General features: G+C 35.1%; 1 protein-coding gene across 8 annotated transcripts in view; it reads left to right on the forward strand.

Moving 5' to 3' along the window:
• Window positions 1-25,822, forward strand: part of LOC105213273 (homeobox protein 5) — an 84,752-nt gene that overhangs the window by 48,201 nt on the left and 10,729 nt on the right. For 2 of the 8 annotated variants that reach the window (XM_029040987.2, XM_011185977.3), the window contains exons 1-4: window positions 8,904-11,189; window positions 24,020-24,294; window positions 24,352-24,836; window positions 25,142-25,387. In XM_029040987.2, coding sequence (XP_028896820.2) covers window positions 10,517-11,189; window positions 24,020-24,294; window positions 24,352-24,836; window positions 25,142-25,387 — 1,679 coding nt within the window. In that variant the 5' untranslated portion in view covers window positions 8,904-10,516. The other 6 variants (XM_054235005.1, XM_029040988.2, XM_029040986.2 and 3 more) reach the window with 5 other exon arrangements.

The raw sequence follows: 25,822 nt of genomic DNA on the forward strand, positions 1-25,822 counted from the left end.
GATTAAATGAATATCGGCCTATTACTTCTTTTTACGAATTTTTGCAAATGCCATGGTATTCTTTGTAATTTTTGAGTGATATTTTAAATATTTTTTAAAGGATCAGATTTATATTGGAATTTGACCATACATATATGCCAGGAATAAATTAATAATTTACATTAATATATATCGATCACCCCTCGTACTGTAAAGCGAGACGCTACCGATGCAAATTGAAAGCTGTCGAAGTTTTATGGAAACTCAAGCAATAAAATATCTTGGATGTATGTATTAGTAAAAAAATAGGGAAGAAACAAAAAACCCAAAAAATCAAAACGAAACTAACTTAGTGCCTCTGAATTCCACTTCCTCCATGCTACACACCCTCCGGTGTGTATATGTAAATTACTCGGAGCAAAACAAAAGCCAAACGCACTGGGAACCACATAATGGAGCCACTTGCAGCCGTTGTGGAAATTAAACTTAATTTCGCTTTCAATTAATTGCTCCATTTTCCGCTTGTTTTGCATCGCTACATTTTTGCTTTTTCTTTTTTTTTCTTTTCTTAGTTTTGTTTGGTCGATCTTTTGTTTTTATGCCGCCAATCAATTGCGTCATTTAATCGATTTCAACTGCTGCTCTATTTTTTATTTTATTGGGTTATGATAGTGGTTGGAGCAATGTTCGATGCAAATGGAAAGTATTCAGAATATAATACTACTCTGTTGATATCAAAATGAGATTTTGTTTAGTCTCACGAAGCTCTAAATACGAGGAAAAATCAAGGAAACGTCGCACACAATACAACTCATATTCATATTGAAGATTCGAAGTACGTGTTGTATGAGTTATATAAATTTCCATGAAGATCGATGAAAAAACTTCTTATAAAATATTTCATCCATTTGGAATCAGTTCAAAACCAGCAGCTTCCTTTTTTTAAGAAAAACATTCCTTTAGAAATGAGATTAGTTATTCCACCATGTATTAAGAGGAGTTCTTAGCATCAGAAGCGCGGAGTAAAATAAAAAACATCTCAACAAAAATCTAAATGTTTTAAATTTCCCAACCGCTGACACCCTGTACCACCCAAATACCATTAACACATCCTTAATGTCTTCATTATACAAATATCAACGATTCCCCAAAGCGCTTGAGGCCAACTACATACATATACATACATATGTATATACCATTTGACACTTTTGGTTTTCCTTTTCTCGAATTTCCGTAAGGTGTATATACACTCAAACAAACACACACCAAATTCCGCCGTGATCTTTTCACTTTTATGAACTGAAAATCATTACAACACAACAAAAAGAACAATAAATAAAAATCGTACAGAGTCAAAAACAACAACAACAATAAAAAACCTTGCTCCACATGAAAATGCCATTTTTGGTTTTCGACGCGAGAAAATGTCACACAAATGACAGTGTTCGAATGGCAGATGGCGGAGATTTACTGTTGACAACTGCGGCAAATAAAGAGCACAAAAGAGATGAAAATAAAAAGTGTAAAAAAATGAAAATAAAAATAAAAATAAATGCAACAGGCTGTTAACTTTGTTAACGATTTGTTTTATAGCAGCGGAAAGAAATAAAAAAAAAATTAAAAATAAAATAAAATAAACGGAAGAAGCAACAGAGAGAGTAGTAAACAAGTAAAGAAAGGCTAAGTTCGGGTGCAACCGAACATTTTATACTCTCGCAATTTATTTAGAGATTTACCTATATTTTCGGTGAAAAATTATCCTTAGGCACTGAGTTCTTCATGTTTGATATCAGGGGCCTTGAAAAGTCATGGTTCGTTTTTGACAATTCTTCCACAAGTGATGTCACAGCTCAAATACAGTATTTGTGTAAAGTTTTATTTCGCTATCTTTATCGGTTCCTTATGTATACATTATAAAGTGAACGAATCAGAAGGATTCAAAATTGAGTTATATGGGAAGTAGGCGTAGTTGTGAACCGATTTCGCCCATATTCCATCAGTGTCATCAGGGTGTTAAGAAAATATTATATACCGAATTTCATTGAAGTCTGTCGAGTAGTTCTTGAGATATGGTTTTTGACCCATAAGTGGGCGACGCCACGCCCATTTTTCATTTTGTAAAAAAATCTCAGTGCAGCTTCCATCTGCTATTTCTTATGTGAAATTTGGTGTTTCTGACGTTTTTCGTTAGTGAGTTAACGCACTTTTACTCATTTTCAACCTAACCTTTGATGGGAGGTGGGCGTGGTTATTATGCGACTTCTTTCATTTTTGGACTGTATAAGGAAACGGCTAAAAGAAACGACTGCAGAAAGTTTGGTTTATATAGCTTTATTGGTTTGCAAGATGTATACAAAAAACCTATTTGGGGGCGGGGTCACGCCCATTTTTCCAAAAAAATTGCGATCCTATGTTCCAAATTTCATTTTCATAAATTTGGAACATAGGCTTAGTTATAGCTCATTATGTGTTTTTGGTTATCGCCATTTTGTGGGCGTGGTAGTGGTCCGATTCCGCCCATCTTCGAACTTAACTTTCTTATGGTGCCAAGGAACACGTGTTCCAAGTTTCATTAAGATATCTCAATTTTTACTCAAGTTACAGCTTGCACGGACGGACAGACGGACAGACGGACGGACGGACAGACAAACACATGGATTTGAACTTTACTCGTCACCCTGATCACTTTGGTATATATAACCTTATATCTAACTTGTTTAGTTTTAGGACTTACAAACAACCGTAATACTCTCTTAGCAACTTTTGTTGCGAGAGTATAAAAAATAGTAATTTAAAAAACAAATAATAATGAAAAACACAAACAATAATAATTTAAAAATAGCAAAAATTCGCATTAAAATTTCACTTGATCGTCATGCTTGACCCTGTTGTGGTAGCGCTATTTATTTATTTTTAATTAGTATTTTTTTATTATTTTGTATATTTTTATTTTGTTTATTATTTTTTTATTTAAAATTATTTGGGTTTATGTCCACGCTTTATAACAAATTTGTTAATTTTCCTTAAAAGTTGTGTGCGCAAATGCATTGCTGCTGCAAACATTAAAAGCTGCCACAATAAACAATAAACAGCAAGCAACATGCAATTTACCGTTACTTTAGCGTACACCATTTGGCTTACTCGTTCATTCACTACAAATTTGGCGAATTGCGTAAGTCGTACAACACAAAAAAGAAAGAAAAATCGTCCGATTTCCTCTCACACGCACAAGCAAATAAACGCCGGCAGCGCTGCCAACGGAGGCGTCTGCTGCTGGAGTTGCATTGAACTGCAATGCTTTTGCTCTGCGTAGTCTTTAGACGTTTCTAAAATAAGACACTTTGCGTTTGTTGCGGTGTTGTTGTAGGAAATTTTATTTTTAAATTGCCACTTTCAACGATGCGTTAGCAAATACAGACATACATACATATGTATGTGTGTAACACATAAAACAAATGAAATGGAAGCAAAATGAGTGCAACGAATGCCCTGATGCGTAATGATGAGCAGCAGCTGAGTGCCGTTACAAGTGCGGAAGTGCGGTAAAAAAAGATGTGTGGCGGCCAGAAGCAGGTTTTGAAGTCATACATACATACTTACCTACAAATTTATCGCACTTAAGTCGTTTTCCTCAAAAACTAAAATCATTCAGAAGTCGTTTTGAAAATGAAAGTCATGTGTTGGTTCTCATGCTGGATACTCGCTTAAAAGTAAAATAATGAGTTCACTAGTTGTTTACCTTGTCGTTGGTAACTGTAGCTATACCTCAAAGGAGCATTTACCACGCTAGAGAAAAGTCTCGGAACTTGAAAATAGTTCGCAGCATATCATTAAGTTTCCAAAATTTTAAAATAACTGTATTTGATGCCTTGAATGATCTACTTCCGTCAAGCTTCTCTACGGATTTCAGTTTAAGATCGAAGGCAGTGTACCTCAAAGAACTTAAGTCTCAGACTTATAATGGTTATGCGATATTAACGAGTATACGGTCCCACTGATTTTGGTGTACAAGACATCAGAAGCATTATATGCTGATGCAAAGCCATACAACATGAACTCTTATTGAGCAATGGTTATCTATAACTTCCCAATTTTTATAAATTTTACAGATTGAGATTTTTTTTTGGAAAATCGACCAAAGAACCTTAAGATCAGTCCATTAGCTATGATTGAACATTTACTATTACAAAGTTAAATAACTAGTTACAAAATATTGATTGGGCTCAAGACCTTTCTACATGTCTTTGAGTGAACACCAAAACTTAACTCTGAAGTGCTAGGTCTACCATAACCTTAAAAAAAATGAGTCAAATTAATTTCGGAGAGTCAGTATGTTTTTGAGAGCTGTCTTCCGACTTTAGTTGTTGACAGTCTTATTGTGGGAATGTAAAAATTAAGCTCATAAAACATAATTTGTGTATTTAAACGATATCTGAAGCCGAAAAGAGTTTAGGGTTCCCTTAATTATAAATGAAAGCTAATATTTCGTATAAAACCGAAATCTTAGTAATACAAGTAAAAGAAATCCAACTCTCAAAGTGCTGTTCCAATTGGTCCAAATCGGTTCATTACCGATATTCTTCGAAGTACAATACCTCTGTCAATAATAATTTTAACAAATCTTAGTGACTACTCCACACTAGTAATACTGACATCTTCTTAACTGCTCTTCATTTAAGCCATATCAATATAGTTACAACATAGAAACTGTATTCAGAAGTGTGTGACCCTCTATTTTATCGGTTAGCAACAATAAGCATCTCATATATGAAAGGAAAGCTCAAGCATCCTGGCAGTAGTGTTGTAAGTTTTACCCCAAAATATTTACAAGTTTTAGAAAACAAATATTTGACGTTATGAAATGAATCCATATAACCAATTTATATTCCTTTGTGTTTGATAATTAAGATTCGCATTTCATATTCTTCGAACTATTTCTAGACAATGGAAAATCATTAAGTTATAAGCATTTGCATTAAAAGCAACATTATACTACATTTGACCTCTAGCAAAAACACTTGAACACTGCATACTGCGAAAGCAACACTTGAATTCATACTTTGCAACACAAACAGACAACTACAAGCACTGCAAGCAATACAAAAGAGAATTGGATACCAAAAAATGTTGCTAGCAACATTGTTGACCGAAATACCGCGAGCAAAGGCAGCCTTTAAATGTTTAGAAGCAAAGAAATATTATATGCATATGTATGTATATGTATATAAACCCTGCAGCTGAGCAGCGTTGCAGCATTATTATTAAAAAAATTCCAACAAAAACAAATACAAACAAAGAAATCAAAACTTTTGAGAAAAAATGCAAAAATGAGTCTCTGTTGCATCAACACTCATATAATTATGATAATAATGAATAATCCTATCAACAACAAGATCAAAATCAAATTAAGAGAAACAGCTGAATACAATAACAAACAAATTGTTGCATTTGCTGGCATTAATAAACAAACATACAAAAAAACATAAATACACACATTCATATGTATTTAGGTGCATTCCTCTTGTAATACAACAAAAACAACACAATGCAAATGCATTGCAATATTCTGGTTGTGTGCATTTATTACTTGCATTTGCTGGCTTAATTCAATTTTTTTGTTGTTGCTGCTGCTGCAACACTTCACTACACCGCACCGGCAGCTGGGCTGGGCTCGGTTTGCTGCCGAGCAACTGTAACTGCATATTTACATGCATATGAGTGCACATATCATCAATGCATGCATTCTTATCCGCATGTTGCGCATATATGTATAACCACCCTCCTCCCGCGGGTGCACCTCTTCTCAACCTTCACTGCAAGTGTTCGCCTTCAGCATGTTGCAATGCTGCCTCCGAGTTGCCTTCATTATTGCCCAGCATTCAAGCATTCAATTATTACTTCACATAAGTAAAAAAGATAGTACAACAAAAAAAAACTACGAACAACAACAACAACAAGCAGCTCATGCATATTATTATAATATTAATAATCAAGCGAAGCTCTCAGCTGCATCACACAACTGACGCAAATATGCTGGCTACTTGATGTTGTTGCTGTAGCCTGCCTGCCTGCCATATTGGGTGTCTGCCACTTGAACGCTTGCAATTGAAAAAATGCCCTGCTGTTGTTGCTTGGATGTTGTATGGTGGTCCGACCGCCCGTTTGACTGTCTGCCAACAAGCAATCACCGGCTGACAGTAAATCTTTAATAATTCAAACACTTCTGCTTAGAGCTGTCGCTTTGTTGTTGATTGTTGTTGTTGTTATTATTGTTGCTACAACTTTGCTCAATATTGCAATGTTATATTGTTGCTGTTATTGTTTGTATGCTTATGTCTCACTTTAGTATGCCAATGTGACGCCCAACAGTTGGACGCACACAACAACAACAGCAAAAAACAACAAAAACAATAGCTTTGTTGGTAATAAATAATTCTTCAGAGTGCAATCTCATATGGTGCGCTCTGCATTCAAGCATTATTGGTGTTTATGGCATTCAGAAAAAAAAATAATAAAAAAGTCTTTATAAACATTAAAGTAGAGATTCTTCAATATGTGCTTCCTCAATTAATTGTCGTAAAGCGTTGGCATTTAATGTTTTCATAGGCGATCCTCAATTAATGAATATGCAAAACAAAAACCTCTGTCCTTTATGATTTGTTAGATTTATTGTTTACAAAACTAAAAAACTAAAAGAAAATTATGTGTAGCTTTTAAACAAAAGCTCTTTATTAGACTTTTGAACTTAGGCAACTTTAGTGTCACTTATTAATATTCCATTCGGTTGCAGTGAACTTTGAAATGTAAGGTGAGCCTTCACAAATGATGATTAGACAAATTACTCAAGCTTTCTTCTACGATTTAAGTCAATTTAAAACTTTTAATTCTCAATCAAACATTTTTTTAATTCCTTCACAACTTTTAACAATGACTTTTTAAAAATATTCCCCGCAAAAAAATGTCTCGAGCTTTCAACGAGCTTTCACAAATGAAAATTTAGTCATTACCATTAAACTCCTTTTAATGTCCTTCGTTTTCAATGCAATTCTTCTTATCATTACAACTACAACAATATTCATCCGATTTGATTCCTTGTATCTTCTTAACTCTTAATATAAAAATTTCTTTCAATTCCAATTAATAGTTCTCTTTGCGAAAGAAGACAATTTAATAGATAATTAGCAAATCTGAAAACCCTTTAGAACCTAAACTTTAAATTTAGAAATCCACATAAACGCAAAATAGTATTTTATCCCAGCAAAAAAACAAAGTACTTTCCGTAACGGCGACTTATAAAGCTAAAACTAGAGTAATATAATCTTTCACAACTCATCTTAGTTGGAAAGAAAGTAAAGTACTAAAGAGACTATTAGCTAAGAGTTAAGGTATCAAATATTAATCGTCTAAGGAACGAATCTATTTTCCAAATCACCTCTACCACGAAATAATTAGATATTCTGAAAACTGTGAAACTTTTCCAGTTCTTAGAGAAATACAAGATCCAAGCTTCTACAACTTTCACATTACGATCGCTTTACCATTAAAGAACATGATTTGGGGACATTGAAAGAGAGTAGAGAGAATGTGTAGGATAAAAGATTTGACTTGAAGAACTATATGTTTATTTTACACGAAAAAAAATATTTATCCACTTTCCCATTTCTGCGTCCCATTACCGGTTGATACGTTGACTTTATCCATGAACTTCCGCGAAGCTTTCAAAAGCTATTTATTCCTCGCAGTTACTTCCTTGATATTTCTCATGATATTTCTAAGGAACTATAAACTTAAAGTGTATTTCTAATTCTTCTAAACCAATCTAAACAAATCTTCGAGTAAAATTTGGATTATTCTAGCAAGATATTGTCATCTGCTAATTCCAAATTTGTTCTTTGGTATATTGTAGGCTATGCTTGACTTATTTGATACGACAGTCATCACTTTTATATGTCTTTATTGCTCAACACAGAGTTCGTTTGTGAGAAAGTAATATTACAATGTTGTATGCAGTTCTTCCAACCTCAAATCATTAAATCTCACATCAAATCATACTCTTCTCAAACGACCACCGAAACCAATTAATTTCGTTTCGGGAAAAATCTCAAGGGTCTGATTGAAAAGTCACTAAAGATTTTCACAAGTAGAAAGCTTGTGGTTTCTTCCGTTGAGAATTGGATCATGCAGCTACGAAAACAAGCGATCCGCAAAATAATTAAGTATCGCTGCTTGCCAATGATAGCTGGTGCTTGACAAATATATTTCTATGCACCATACATATGTATTTACGATTATGTCTACAGATATGCCGATATCTAACTGCGGCACTCAAACTGGCAATTGTGTGGCGTATAACAATGATAGCCAATTGATTTCCGATGTGAATTCATTGTGTCTTCCACGAAACATAAATATAAATAAACGTCAACTTCACTTTGGCGCTGCGACAGCATGATCCCCAACCAGCCGCACTCGTGCGCCTACGGAGCACCGAACTTCACCCCCAAAGTGAACCGTAGAGGATGCCGTAGTCTCGTCGGTGCGACTTAACTTTGTCGTTTTATAAATAAAAGCGAAACAAAATAATGATTTATAAAATAGACCAAAAGAAGGAAGACGAAATTGACGATGAAACAGAAAGTTCAAAAGAAAACCCGAATGAAATTCAGCTGCAAAACTTATTCTAAAAGCGTAGTAAGAACTAAGTCACTAAGGTAATATACTGTGGGTGGCAAAGGAATTTTTATGCTTTGGAATACATATTTATCGTATTATACAGTCGATGATTTAATGATTTAAAAGTAATGGATATTTAAAAACATTGGTCTAGATAGAGCTTTGAAAAAAATTTGAAACTTTCGAAAAAATTTTGAAACTTCTGATTAACGTTAAAAGCTTATGTAAAAGCTCAGAAGCTTCTGAAAACAACTAAATGCTTAAACGCTTCTTCAAAGAACGAAAAGCTTCCGAAAAAGCTTTTGAAAACCACTAAAAGCTTCTGATAAAACGCTGTTATATCTATAGTTTGAATGTATTAAACGTATTAAGAGAGATAGTGATAATAAGAAATAGAAAAAGAGAAAGAGAAAGGATAGAAATTGAAAAATAAAGAGGAAGATTACAAATTGTTCTAAGATCTGTGGAGAGTCGGATTTTTCAGCGTCGCTGTTAGAAATTAACCATTTTTTAATTTTCATATCTTCGGCTCTCAATTATATGGTTGGTCCGATTATGAGAAGCCAAGCATACTTAAATTAGCTTACAACAGCCTTTTAAGAGCTTATAGAGCTTACATTTTATATAGTAAAATACAATATATCGTAAGCTGTCTTTAAAAGCTTTGTAAAAGCTCAAAAGCTTTTCAAAAATCTTTAAAAGCTTCCAAAAATGCTTAAAAGCTCCTGAAAACCACTGGCAGTTTCTGATATATTCCGTATCTGTAGTAAAATACAGTGGAACGTATGCACTATTTTCACTCACACTGTCTTATCTTACTTTAAAGTGGTCACCCTACAAGGAAATGACAATAGTTTCGCCGACAAGTGAAATGCTATGCAACATAAAAAAACTAATTTGGAAAGAACAAAACCATTTTTGTAGGTTTTAAATAACCGTTAATATTACAATTAACCTGCTGACTATCACCAAAAGCTGTTCTGAGCTCTCATATAGTTAGTATGTCATACAATTAACGGTAACCTTTACGCTGTCATGCAGCCCGTCTAGCTGGTTTGCTGCGGGTGAAATATTAATTGCTGTGAACTGGAAATTTCTTTTACTAGAACATTTTTTCCCTGCAGGGCAAGCACACACACTTAGCTGCTTATTTACGATTTTGAATATGTGTTGTTGTGTATGTAGATATGTAAGACAGCGCGCACTCAACATCTTGAAGTCAACATGGAACTTGGAGCTTCATAAGAGACTGCCCGCACAACGGCCCATTTGTGGCAGCCGCAAAGTGAGGATAGGGGGACGCGGCATGTGTGTGATGAGGCAAGGCTGTGTGTATGTGTGCGCGCAGAAATATATATTTCAGTATCAAGTAATAGCTGTCGGCGGAGCGCCGCGCAACGCAGATGGCGCGTGAAGTGGAGCAGTCGCAGCGCGTCGCTGCAGCAGAGTTTTCGTACTGAGTAGAAGGCAGAGAGTGGCAAGCGTCGTTGTTTGTGGCTGCGGCAGCAAGTACTCGACAGCTTGATCGCATTTTGCCGGTGGTCTTCACTTTATTTACTTCGCAATGAGCCAGTCAGTCGCATTTTGTTGCCGAAACGGTAAAGTTGTGTGTGGTGAGCGCGTAATGAGTGCTGAGCGATAAGCGTAAAGTCAGTCAGTCCATGAACTGCGTCTATGAAAATGTAGTGATGCGTGTGAGCAATAAAAAAAATTTAAATTATTTTGGGCATATTTTCTCGAAAAAGTGATTTTGAGAGGTGAAGAGTGAGTTGCCATTGTTGCAACAGAAAATTCCGTTATAAAAAAACTTTAAATTTCAATCAAAAAGTGTGTGCAACAGCATTGTAAGAAGCTCTTCAGCAAGATGAGCAAGAAAATGTGGAGCAAAATATTTAAAACTTCGAAAACGACGAAAGTCGCCAAATTGACGACGGCGTCATCGGCGAACAAGCGTTGCAGCATTTACGAGGAATACCAGCAGTTGAATGGTGGCAAAGTGGAGGGCACCAAGAAACAGAAAAAGCTGGCAAAAGGCGTGGAACAACAAAGCAAACAGGCGCAGGAGCAAGAAGCGCAGCAACAACAACAACAACAACAAAAACAAGATGAGTTGCAATCGACAGCTGGCGATGTTGCAAGCGCAACTGAGGCAAGCACGCACCACAAAAACGCCGAAAGAAATGCGCAAATGACTGCAACAACAACAGCAACAACAATGAGTATAAACAAAAATAGCGAAGTAACGCAAACGCTTGGCATTAGCGATGTTACGCTTGCGAGCAGCAGCAACACCACGACTAGCAACAGCAACAACAGTAAGCCACCAGCAGATGCCAATGACCAGCTAATTGCCAATAAAAATAGCAACAACAACAACAAGCAACAATCCACATTTGCCAAAGTTGTTAGTAGCTTCACACTCAAGCGCAACAACAACACGGCGAGCGCGCAAAAGCAACAACAACCACAACAGCAGCAGCTGCAGCCAACAACAAAGGGAAACGGAAATGTCAAAGCTGCGGGCAAATTGCCAAAGAGTGAGTTCATACAGCATGCCACGCCTACTAACCAACAGCAGACTAGCGGTCATGCGTTGCAGCAACAGTTGGAACAAGCAAAAGGCGGTGACTTAGCGGTGGATGGTGGCGATAATGCCGCAGCAGCAGCAGCGACAAATGCAAAATTGCAACAACAAGAACAACAAGCGAAGCGCTCATCACAAATACTAATTGTTATTAAGCAAATTGTGACATCCACACCGCAAATGGTGTCGACAGCGACAGCAGTGTCAACAACGCCAATAACGACAACAACAACCGTGCAATTGGCCGCTGTTGCTGGCAGTGACACTGCAACTGCAACTGCAAGTGTTGTCCTCGACAAAGACCGTGCCACAGCCACAGACTGCGCTGTCAATCAAATGTATTCAAGTGCAACGCATGACAATGTTTCCACTCGTATTTCGGCCGCTAGTACTGCTGCAACAAAAACAACAACAACCACTACTACTATCGCAAGCAAATATTCAACTCCCACTACTACTACCATTACTACTTTTAACAATAATAATAACAACAATAATAGAGTAACTACTACTAACACGCGCATGTCCGCAGCCGCAACGCAAGTTGAAAAAAGTAAATTATTGTCCCAATATGTAAACGCATACATACACATATATATACACATACACATGCACACGCATGCAACATTTGTAATGCACGTACTGCCATTCATTCACCCATCAAACACCTTATACATTGATCGATTGTTCGATTACTGCGCTCCCATTTGCATTGCATGCCATTTAATACGCTGCACCATTACGCAAAAAGCAGTTTATTGGCTTAAAATTTGAAGATTTTTTTGTTTAAGATTTCATATGCTTAAATATTTCAAAAAATTCATTTTGTATGTATTTTTTTTTTAATTCCAAAAAATATTTTTTTTTTCACTTTGAGGTTGCCATATGTATTTGTTTAAGACATTTTTTACTCAAACAACCTTTATTCCTTAATGTTCGTGTTATAAAAATGATGTATTTTCATTTTTAACACACGAAATTATTTTTGTTAGCAGACTGAAATTTTTTAATCAATATAATTTTTATGTCGAAATTTTAATGTTTTATTATTTTCATTTATAATAATAGCGTTTTTTTTATTTAAATGTTTCATTTTATCGCACATAGAGTTATCACTTATTTTTTTTAACGATTTATCTTTGTTCCATCTCTTTTCGGCTTTTGAAAAGAAAGTATTTAGCTTCTATTTCCCTTTAAAAATATTCATTCTGATGATTTATAACTTCATCCTAATGTTACCGGCCAGTGATGAGTATAATTTATTTTCCCATATAAAAGGGATCCATTGTGTGATAAGTATTACAATCTAAGTAATCTCATTTATAATTTTAACATTGCCCTTATTCATAAAGATATCTCATTCACACTAATCTTGAGAGGATATTATATCCATCCAATGCCGAATTACTTCTTTCAATACGGTTCGAAACATATCAGAACTTAGGCAGTTATGTGCGATTATGGTGCATAAGTGATGATGAATTTAAAGTCTGCCTTTTTACAAAGAAAGGGCTTTCGAGCGAATAGATAAAAATACCATCTAATGAATGCAAACGCACTGATATTTTAATGATTCCATGCCAGATTCGGCGTAATGTATCAGAAACAGGTTGAGGTGGTAATCCACGTAAGAATAAACCCTTTTGTAGCCGATTAGATAAGTTTTATGTCAGTTAAGCTTGAAAGTCTGAAGTCGTTTTAGTAAAGAAACAAGATAAGAAAAACTAATGGAGGTTAAAGGCCTCATGTATCAGTAATGTATATGTATTTCCAAGGTTGCCACAGTAGTGATCAACTGAGTTTACAAATATATTTTTTAAAGCCGTAAACTTAAATTCATCTGTGGTCCCGGTTCCTTTAAACAATGCTCTGACGATCAGTAAAGTGATAGATTTTTACACGCAGGTGAAGAATTCAATGTGGACTCTTAATGTCAACTTTCCGGCTAGTAAACTCCTTGAGTATATTACCGATTGACATACAATTTTATGTCAGATCCAGAGTCCGACCGATTAATCGGTCTTGCCATCGGCAAAAAAAAAGGCATAGGTCGATTCTTTGTACTTCTTTCAAATGTCACTTAAACCAATGTTTTGTTTTCATTTTTTTTTATTTCTTTGAAGCTTAGGAATTAAATCTTCTGTTTATCTTATAAAACACAGTTTAATTTATATTTGACTGAACCTATTATTCCGCGCGATAATAATATAAAATCTATTAAAATGAAAACAACTATGTTGAGATTTTAAAGACATTTTCATAATGCCACTCGTTGCTATTGGTAAAAAACTGGGACAGTCGATTTTTAAAAGTTTATCTTGAGGAGAATTTTTCAGAAGCAACATCATTCACCATATACAGCGTAATACGCACTTGGTGCCTAGTCTGGACCATTGCATCTACCTTATGGTCTCACAAACAAACTTCCGAAGCTTCTATCCAGCCACTACCAATATGTGTGGCCTGTCGTTGTTCTGGTAGAGCACAACTCTTCTTCTATTGGCTGAGCGCTTCAAGGCAATTTCTTCCCATTGTTGACAGTACTGGTTCGAAATAAGTTTGGCTGTAGGGGATAATAATCGGCCCAAAATAGGAAATCTATCAGACACAAGTCTAATCCTGTTATTTACTCTTTTCGGAATTAATAAATGGGATCATAACTAAACGCAATTTTCTTACAATTTTTTGAATAATTTATACTTTCCAAAGACAATAAATGAACAAACATATAATGGATTTTATCTTATAATTTTTGCGAATTCTTAACTATCATATTTACTTCGAAAATACTTAATTTCAAATCACAGTATTATTAAAATTTCTCTTGGAAATTCATCAGCTGGCAAACTGTGTAAAAATAAATTGCGAAGATATTTTATGGCAAGCCCTTTCATGTAAAACCATTGTCATGTCAATACAATTGCAATTAAAATGCAATTTATTTAACGCAAATGGCTTTTAATGCATTTTTTCGATGCACATAGACAGAAAAAACCACTTGTCAGCTCCATCTGTCAATCAATGCATTTTCGCTTTTTTTTTGCACTTGGCAACTATTTCTTTACCACAAAAAAACGAAAAAAGAAATTAACAAACATTTGCAAACCAAAAAAACAGTGTAATTAAACAAAAGTAAGCGCACAAGTATGCAACAAGATTTGTTAAACTACTTTTGTGGCACAATGTAACGATCGCCTGTAATTACAAATAGTAGCTGCAACAGGTTAATAAACCGGCATTATAACCTCAAAAGTGTTTAAATCCATTAAGCGCAGATTAAACAAAGTGATTTTAGGCAAATGACTTGCGGAAATTAAATGAACAGTTTGTTGCTATTTATTTAGTCTTTTATGGCATTTTAAACGCTACTCATTTATATAAGCGCTGTTATATCACTTGGGAAATAAAGAAAGTATGTATGTAAGTAGATAAATAATGATATCATGTTGGTGTTGATCGCTTAATCGACTCTCCGAAATAAATCGACTTCAAACACATGCTGCGATAATGCGCGTATGTAAACAGATTATTGACATTTATGCCAAATTAATTAATCAGCTGATGAAATATTTTAAATAAATTACTTTTTATATGTTGCTTAACAGGGAATTATGTTTTACCAAAAAATGAAAGGTAGCCTCAAGGTTAACTTTAACCTTACATTAAAGCTTGGGAAAAAGTGTAGAAAATAAGTTTACGTTTTTGATAGCGCTGTCATATATCAAAGTAAGCTTAGCAACAGGCTCTGTGACAGCCTTCAAAGAGTAAAAATAATACTTTTTGATAAAAGAAATAATAAAAAATCGGAAATTGTACTAAAGCGCCATCTAACGTAAGCTTTTGGCAATGATTAAAATCAAATATGAATTTGTTTAAACCAAAAAATTTTGATATTTAATAATCTTATCTGATAATATCTAAACAGGGTCACCAACTTCACAGGTTAGTAGCTGTCTTTCAACGCACACCTAGTCAACTTCTGAAAAGTTTATTAAATGAAACAGTTCTAGAGACTAAAATCCATAAAATATATTTTCCTAAAAGTCAAAATTTTGCATTCTACTCTTAAAAAGTCTCCACTCCATCACGAACGAGTATTTTCTTACAATAAATATAATATAAATTTACTGAATTCACTCTTTCACTGATTCATTTGTATGTAAACAATCATCTATAGGTTGCTATGTTTTTTTACTCCACACAACAATGTCGTAGTTCAAAAAGGCCAGCAAAATAGCTGATAACACAGCGCAATCATTACTTAAAGCGCGATTTCGCAGCAGAAGTACCATTTTAACCTTGTTACCAGAATTGTGTTAATAATTATCAGTTGAGAGTTAATTGGTTTTGATGAATTTATGTGTTGTTATTTGTACTCGTACTCATACTCGTGGTCATAGAAAATATGGAATGCATTGAGTGTATGTTGAGTTTGGTAAACATTTCAATATTTTTACTTTAGGGTTTTCAAAGGTACTGGTACCGAAATTCTTTGGGAACTCTTAAGATGACTAGAGTTGTTATCTTTTTTAACAAGTTTATTGATTTAGCAATAAATTTTGAATATGTATTAATTTAAAATACCATAGAGGCAAAATTTTAGAAACAGTATTGTCAAATTGTTGGCATTATGGTGTATTAATCCCATTTCCACAAACTATATATAAGGCGAGGTCCAAACCCTTTAATTTTCTTGCACTAAATACTTCCGTTTCAGAAAAGAAAAAGTCAAAACGAATCAGAATTGGCAAATCAGCTGACTGAGCAACAAATTTTGTTCGTTTTTCGTTTGCAAGTTATAGTTGAGGCAATTCTTGTACGTGAACCCTCAGCAATATCTTTTTTACCCAAAATAACAACACAAATATACATATATGAATCGATGCAGGGGAAGGTTTACGAGCCTTTGATATTTCTCTATTTTAAAGAGCTATTTGCTTCATTTTTTCGATGACAATTCCTTTGATCTAACAACACTAATTGAATACAATGAACAACACAACTATTGAAAATAATTACATTTTTTAGAAAGAACATGTTTTTTTCGTTCTAAAAACTATGTTTTTTTATACCGGAAAAATACATATGAACATATTTATGTACATATGAAGTTTTCAAAAATGAAAAACGCAACGAAAGAAACTCGCAAACTTTCCCCAGTCTCCATTCGAGATTATTATTATCTTCCAATCGTCGAATCACTTTTCAAACTCGACTTTTGTGAAAGCCTTCGGCTCTTTTATTCATTTCTCGTAGGCTTTTAAAACGACAGCCCTTTAAGGTTCTTATTTAGGAAGTGGAAAAAAATAATCGGAGTCATATGTTGCGAATATGGAGGCTGGGGCAATGTTTCAGTACTGTTTTTTGCCAAAAATTCACTACTCGTGTGCTTTTAACAACCGAAAATCGCCGAGCTCATAAAAACTAGTCTAAACTTAGCGACAATTGGAAATTTTAAAATTCCCGTTATTTCCTCGTATGTATATAATATTTTTTTTTTTTTCAAATTTTATTTTTGAAAAATATATTATGTAACAAAATTAGATTTCGATAGCAAGTGTGGTATTCTGAGTAAATTCTTCAGATTAAAACATTACATTACCAGATTTGTTTATATTTTCACTTTTTGGAAATTTTTCTGAGCTACAACACCAATGTTGGCGTCTTTTATGAATTTTTTATAATTTAAACATAATAATAAATATGTTATTATATATATATATATTTATATATATGTATGTATACTTTTCAAATGCCCACAGTTTTTTTTCGTTTTTTTTTATACACCTTACATATTCTTGTTGTTGTCTTCTTGCTTCACACCACCTGTTAATTGAGAACAAAAATAAACGCTAAATACCTATGCCGAGCTGTCGCAACTAACGAACTACATAGCTAACGTCAGGGCAGAAGCACCTTACGCGCAGCAATCCGGTGTTTCTAAGAAGTTTGTGCAAACTCTACAAGTGAGTGTGTGCAGCAATAAGACATGGTGAAGTGATATTAATTACACTACACCACAAAAAACAAGAAACCAGAACTAAGGAGTAGAAGCTAAAAATGTTGTAGCGGTAAAAGCGGAAAGCAGCCAAAGAAATGTAGCAAAAGCGAAAAAGAAAAATAAGTATAGCACCAAAAGCTTTGTGAAATAACAGTACACGAGTACTAGAGAGACTAAATTTAGCTGCAACGACCTGACCCAATGTGTGCGCCCACTGGACGAACGCTAACGCTGCCGCCTGCCGAAGAATTGCTTGCTTTTGCAATGCACTGCCAGCAAAGCATTTCAAGTGATCCGCTAAATGGCGGTACTTATACTTAAAAATACTTGCCGGTGCGCACACGCACACACAGACAGACACACATAAAAGTAATCATAAATGTATTTATACCGCCTTGCAATGGACAAGTGCCCCCGAAATGCTTGTTTGCAATTAACCAGCAGACAATTCCGCATAACTTTGCACTCAAGCCGTGACCGCTCCGCTGTTGCTGTATGTGTGGAGAACACAAAATGTGCGCTTGCGAAATGTCAGACGTAGTATTCGTTCATTAAAAACTTGCACAGATTTTGTGGCGGCAGTGTCAAGTGGTCATAATGGTAGGGCTATAACAATATGCCATTATGACGGGTTTGCACTGACACACTCACATATTTACATATACATATGTAGCAGACAAGAAGTTTCTGCGGAAGAATTGCTCAAGACGCGCATTCAACGCCAGTAAAATTCATAATTTCTACTGTCGAATCAATAAAATGTTCGTGACGACATGTGAGCGACACTTTTTAAGATTTCTTCGAAGAATGTAATCAATTCGAATACGCCGAAAATGAATGTCATTGTTCCACTTTCTTCACGAAATGCTTTGAAATATAATTTTTAAAATGACAGTATGAGTATTTAGTTCTATTTGGAGTACGTGATCCAGCACTTAGACGTTACTACATTGAATCCATATTATATATGCATTTCTATCTTATTATCATCGTGCCCTACCAACTTCTTTAAAACGCATCGGCTACGTATGGAGATTCATAAAACTCTCCTATAATCTTATATTCGTAGATAGACTACACAGTCACAGACAGAGGATAGATTATAACTAAGAAGCTCAACCGATTTTAATCTCTTGGGTCAATATTCAGCACAGCAACAGTCATTAAAGCTTTGTAACTATAATTGAAGAAAGTCATTGATATAGAAAGTACCGATATCATAGTTTGCATATGTCTCTTCAAAATGTAAAATATAAGGAGATCCTAAGCATGTTTGAAAGGAAGACTATATTTGGTGGGTTTGAAGATTAGCAACTTCGGTAGTATCATGAATTATGGTATAGTTCAGCAACTCCTTAAGGTTAGGTTAGGTTAATCTGGTAGGCCAATAAGCCACACATAGACCGATTTTGGATTTTTGCGATACCAGATGGAGTGCCGTCAACTCCTTAAACTGACCACCGAAACCATCTTCGGCGGCTGCATTACTAAAATCACTGAATACCTTAACGATGGATCTGAGTGGAGATCAGAGGTTTCGAAATTCTAACTATGTAATTATAACTCATAGCACTTTCGCGCAAATGGAGGCAAGGATCTTGGGCGGTTTTTGCCAGGTCTCTAACTTCATAACTGTGATCATGAGGGGCAAAAAAAGTTGCGTTTAATCTGATCTCCCGTTGGTAAAAGCCAACCAACTAGAATGAAATAATTTCTAAACAAGTAAGGAAGGGCTAAGTTCGGGAGTAACCGAACATTTTATACTCTCGCAATTTATTTATTTAACTTTATTTATATTATATAATACACAATTTGACCCACGAATATGTGTATATATATTGTATAAAGTCCATTGAAAGTTGGAAACTATTATATGAGGTTAGAAGCACCGAGGTCCTCGTGTTCGATATATGGGGCCTTAAAAACCTATGGTCCGATTTCGGCGATTTTTAGAATGGGGCTGCCACACTATTAACATAATATTTTTGCAAAGTTTTCACAACATATCATTAGGATGTAAGGAAACTATTACAAACCAAGTTTCATTGAAATCGGTCGAGTAGTTTCTGAGATATGGTTTTTGACCCATAAGTGGGCGACGCCACGCCCATTTTCCATTTTGTAAAAAAAATCTGAGTGCAGCTTTCATCTGCCATTTCTTATGTGAAATTTAGTGTTTCTGACATTTTTCGTTAGTGAGTTAACCCACTTTTAGTAATTTTCAACCTAACTTTTGTATGGGAGGTGGGCGTGGTTATGATCCGATTTCTTTCAGTTTTGGAATTTATTAGGAAGTCGCTAAAAAAAACGACTGCAGAAAGTTTGGTTTATATAGCTCTATTGGTTTGCGAGATATGTACAAAAAACTTAGTAGGGCGGGGCCACGACCACTTTCCCAAAAAAATTACATCCAAATATGCCCCTTCATAGCGCGATCCTTCATACAAAATTTTATTTCCATAGCTTTATTTATGGCTTAGTTATGGCACTTTATGTGTTTTCGGTTTTCGCCATTTTGTGGGCGTGGCAGTGGTCCGATTTTTCTCATTTTCGAAAGCAACCTTCCTATGGTGCCAAGAAATAAGTGTGCCAAGTTTCATTAAGATATCTGAATTTTTACTCAAGTTACAGCTTGCACAGACGGACGGACGGACAGACAGACATTCGGATTTGAACTCCACTCTTCACCCTGATCACTTTGGTATATATACCCTAACTCGTTTAGTTTTGGGTGTTACAAACAACCGTTATGTGAACATAACTATAATACTCTCTTTAGCAACATTTGTTGCGAGAGTATAAAAGAATATCTCTCAGTCGTTGGCAGCCGATTTCATAATTATAAGATTCTCCGTGTGACTTTTTCCTATTTCCAAAAATAAAGAGAACATTAAAGGGTCGTGGTTTTAAAAGTATACATAGATGAAATCGCTGAAAGAGCCACGAGCGTCCCAAAACATCACGTCACAACAATGATTGGAAGAAGCGCTGGCATAATGCATAACATTGAATGGGGACTATTTTGAAGGCGACATTAATGTAGATCCTCTCAAAAGGTGTTCCCTATAAATAAAGGGTTACACGCTTGGTTCTGGACGCGAGTTCTTGCAGTAAATATCTACAATTTTGAAAAAGTTTTCATATCTTTGCATTGCAATTTGGAGTAAATAAGTTGTAAGTAAATTGAACATAAATGTCAAAGGCATGTGTTCACTTTGATAGCTGATTTGACTGCTATTTGTCTATGAAATTCTGCAACTCCAAAAAAACATGTGTCCTATGTGTTGTATTCTTCCACGCATATCTTTACCGCACTGTTTTCATATTCAACTCCGTCGTATCTGTCATTCTGACATTAACTTTAACCCACATAACACACTAGAGCGCATGTTGGCCAAATTTAGTAACTTGTCTGTCATACTACAACTGGCGAGCGCTTTCAAAACAAAGTACTTACAAAATTCCAACAATATTTTGATGAAATAAACATATTTTTCGTTTTTTTTTTTTTTTGTTTTGCATTCTATACACCTTGCTTTGACTTAACTCATTGCTTTGCAAGTGGGCGGATTGGTTATGCTTACAAACACTTCAACGCCAATTCGCATATCGAATTGAAAGATGAACGTGCAGAAATTGCTAAGAAGCAAGAAATTTTTCAAAAAACAAAAAAAAAAACTGAAAACAAAGCCCACAGTGCACTTAAAGGTGTTACAAAGCGCGCCGCCGCACCTGTTCTGCTGCGGCGTACCGCGAGTTGGTGTACGTTTTGGCACAGTTTTGGTATTTATGTTTTGATTTTATAATTGTTTTGTCGTTCACTTTCTTTCACATATTTCCACAACAAAGTTTTCGATACGGATGTGCGGGTGGGTTATTGATGATGATCTGGTTTTTGTTGTTGAACTGATGAGTGGGAAGTTATTTCAAAGGAGATCATGAAATTATTAAAAAATAAAATATAAAAAAATAACGGTAACTGGATATGCAACAGTGTATGTTAACGGTTTTTAAGTTTTTTTTTTTTTAATTTTCACATGACGTATTGAATGCAGTGGTGCCATCTGTTAATATCAAGCTGTGAAATTTTGTTATTATTTGACAAGCAAACATTATTAAGAAGGGTGAATTTCATTCAAAAAAGTGAATTTCGTACGAAAAGCTGAATTTTTATTTTATTTTTTTTCTTAAATTTTTCGAGATTCAAAAACTCAAGAAAAATTGTTTTTGAATCATACAAATTTTTAATATAATAGAAATTTGAATAAAAAAATATAACTTCGTTGAATAAAAAAACTACTAATTTATCAAATTACCCCCGTTAATATAAACAGTTTTCTTCATTTCAGTACAATCAAATACGTTAAGTTACATTTCATATATACATCAAGTATCACTTCACACTTCACGCAAATAATAATTAGCTGTTGGAAGAACTAAATTGTTGAAGACAACTCATTTTTGTTGTAAGTGTATAGTCAGAGTATACAGTCAAATGAGTCATCTATGCGCATCTCTAATTAAATCTATACATATTTCCGGGAATCTCTCAATGCTGCAAAGAAATGTGAGAAATGTATGCAACACTTTATAAAATAAGTTCTAGTTGGTGGTGACCCTGTAGGAAAAATGTGCTGTTTTTGTGATATTTAATGCAAGTACTATTTGATCTACAAACATCGAATAAAGAAATTTATGGAAAATAATGCAATTATTTTTATATATAAGAATTAAAACGATGCCGTTATATGATTTTTGGTATTATACTGACGACAGCGCCATCTATCTTAAGCAACAAAAAAATTGTAATCGGTAGTTACGAATATTAACTCAGGTAACAGTATTTAAAAATCTTGCTTTTCCGCTAAATAGCCAGAGATTTTGTACAGAGTACACTTCTGTATCCAGTTTTGTTCAGTTTGAGAATAGTTCAGTCTACTTTGTCTGCATTAAACATTCAATAGAAAGAGATCTGTTACAAAATAAAATTTATACCCAAAAACATATTTTATATACATATACTTCTGGACTTAGGCTGTCAATTCTTCAGCCATTAAGAACCTTAGCAGATTAGTGATGAGCTCAGGGCATTTCGACAATTTATAGATTTTCTTGATTTGTTTAAAGTTACGAAAAAGTTTTCTCAGAGCAATTAGCTCACTTTGGTTAACTTTTATAGAAAACTTCTTTTTAGTATTATAATTTTGTTTAAAACATTATATACGGATATATTCGTATGTTCGAATTCGTTAACTCGTTGTTGAAGGTAATATTGAGACATCGAGACGCTTTCTCCATCATTGTCCAGCTTTCGCTAGACTGCAGCTGAAACATCTTGTTAGGACGAAACATCTTAGAGAACCAATTGAAATGTCCCGAATATAAATTAGTTTCCTCAACAAATTCGTAAAGAGCTCACAGATCGCTTTGTCGTCACCTAAGGGTCTTTGGCAGCCATTTTGAGAAGTTTGCGACATCACAACTGGCAACATTAACTGTCTAAGAGGGAGATACTGTGGTACAGGAATCTACCCCTTAACCTTACCGGATCTGATATAATCTAACTCGTTGTTTCGAAATAAAGTGGCTTGCAGTCCTATTCAACCCCCTCTTCGACGCTGTTCACTACTAAAAAATTAAATTTTTACTTCAGAGGTTATGAGAGAGAGGCGACATTAGTCTCCCCAAAGCGGAAGAACTTTGAACTTCGTATTGAAAGTTATGCATAATTTTTTGTAGATTTGTATTCAAGTACATTATAATTTATATAAATTTAGTATATTATTTCCCTATTTTAAATATAATAAAATCCGATAATTAACGAAGATAAAATTTACTTTTTTTTGAGCTGAATGCTCTTTGAGTAATAAAGGTTAACAACATGAGCCATTTGGTGAAAAATTATGGTCTCCAAAATTTTTAAATGTAATCAATTTTTTTTTAGAAATTTTGGAATATAAAATTTACAGTTATTTTTTGTTTATAAAACAGAAAAAAATCTGCTTGAGAAAACTAGTATTTTTTGTTTCGTTCAATTTCCCACAATGAAACACATTCGAACATATGCAACGCAAATTTCTTTAAATTTAAAAATAGACAAAGAAGTTCATTGTTTCCACTAAAGCAAATGTGCTGAGTGGAGTTTATTTTGTCGCCTGGCATTGCAACATGCCAAGCAGCAACAGCTTGCGGCAATAACATAATAAAAGCAAATGCTGTGCGGTAAAAATAATTTAGGCGTTGAGTCAACTCTTCTAAGCACATAATGAAGTAGAATTGTATATATGTATTTGTGAATAAAAATACACATATGTTTGCTTCAATATATTTATTATGTAGGGATGTGCGCGCTTCCGCTACTTTCATTTATGAGTAATTATATATATATATAATTATAACTTAATTAAAAGCTTAATAACTTAATTATATCTTACATTTATGCTTATGCCGCCACAATATGGTAACCTCCAAATTTATGCTAGAAATCATTGAATCAAAAATTAAAAAAAAAAATCTTCTGCTTTTAATTTGCTTTTCTACAACCCTACAACTGTCAGTAGCGTCACTAAAGCGTAACAGTAAATAAAAATAAATATACGTATGTAAAAGTATTAATATTTTGTCGCAGTATATACAACAACGCTTATATAGTTTTACAACAAACAAACGAAAAGAAAGAAAATATTAATTTTCTTAACTCTATTTCTCTCTATTTTTTCCACGCTTTTAACTCTCACTACTACGTGCTTCAATAAACCAACAACAATCAACAACAACAACAGATAACAGCAACACAATTGCGAGCACAGCGGATCCATATCCGGATGCACCAGCCCAATTGGTGCCCTGCCCCATCTGTCAGCGCACCTTCAATCCCGTTCCGTTGCAGAAGCATGTGGGCATATGCGAAAAAATGGCAACAAAGAAACGCAATGTCTTCGATTCATCGCGGCAGCGACGCGAAGGCACCGAATTGGCTAGCTATCCGTTGCCGAAGAACTTCGGCTTACCGCCAACGAAACAGGAGGCGCGCGGGCAATCGCCAAAGCCGTTGCAGGTGAGTGCGATAAATTTGATTATAAAAAATAATTTATAATTATTTTAACTGTTACAGCACATCGCCTCACCGATATTGACGCGCAAAAAGTCGAGTGGCGGCGAGGAGTTGGCGCGCAGCACCGCACGCGCTTCAATGCGCAAGTTGGCTGCCAACGCACAAAGTAAATCGCCGTGCACCACAGTCGCTGCCAGCGCCGTTGCCGCTGCCGCCACGGCCAGTCAAGCGGTCAACAACAGCAACAACATCAGTCAGATGACCACTTCCACGGCCTCAACCACTTCACTACCCGGCGCCGGCAGTTTTACACGCGATCGCATGCGTTCATCAGATCGTTCGCTCGCCAAGCGCATACAACCGCCACCGGCCGAGCAATGTCCGCACTGCGAGCGTTGCTTCGGACCGAAGGCCTACGATCGACATGTGGAATGGTGCAAGGAGAAGGCGTTGCAGGCATCCATAAAACAGACGACGAAAACCGAACAGAACTTGGCCAAAGAGCGACTGGAGGCGCGCACCAAATACCGTGCACCCTGTCTCAAGTAAGCATTGAAATTTCACATGACAAGCGTTTTACATATTTTACTTTGTTGTTTGACACGATTCGAATTCATTTGTCAAATGTTGTAGTGAAAATTTGTTGGGGAGAGCAGCAAAAGGGCATAAAACAGAAATAAAATATAAAAAAAAATTGGCAAACAATTTGCCCAACCAATGAGGATAAAATTATAATATTTGCAACTTTTTCTACTTTTTTTTTACATTTTTTTTACCAACGTTTTGATACAAAACCGGGGGGATTTAATAATAATCGTAATATTTTTTTTGCTTTTTGACCATTTTGCAGAACTAAGCGTTCGATAAATCGTGATAAATACGCGGGATTGGCGGGTGATGAGAACGAGTTTGGCGATAGTGTGAAACAAACGGCGAACGGCAGTCACAACAGCAACAACACTAACAATAATAGCAGTCTTACAAACGGTATTGGTGGTAACGACAACAGCAACAACATAAATAGTAGCGCTAACGGGAACGGGAACGGTAACGGTGTGATGTCACTTTCGATGACATCGTCAATGACAAGTGAGAGGTGAGTACACAACTAAACACTAATATGAGTAGTTAACTGGTTAGACCGCAGAGAATGGAAAAGTTAGAGGAAACACATTCGAGTAAATTATTTTAGCGCCATGGTGAGTTTCTGTGAAGTGAATAAAATTATATTCTAAGTCACTTCTAAGTCAAACATCGCCAAGAATCTAGTCTGTGGTTTAGCTTTATTTGAGATGAATTTCGCATTTCATTTTGAGGCCGTGGTGAGTTTCTTTAAGGTAATAAAATTCCGCTTGTAAGGCAAATATTGTCAAGTATCTAGTCTTCGGTTTAGCTTTAGTTGAGGTAAATTGTTAAAAAAACTGTATAATAAAATTACATAACCTTTGCAGATACTCAAACCGAATGTAATGCGGCAATAATAAATGGGAATTTAATTTTTACTCAAATAAACAGGAATTTTAGTCTAGAG

This window comes from Zeugodacus cucurbitae, chromosome 6, assembly GCF_028554725.1.
Source record: "Zeugodacus cucurbitae isolate PBARC_wt_2022May chromosome 6, idZeuCucr1.2, whole genome shotgun sequence".
Lineage (NCBI taxonomy): Eukaryota > Metazoa > Arthropoda > Insecta > Diptera > Tephritidae > Zeugodacus > Zeugodacus cucurbitae.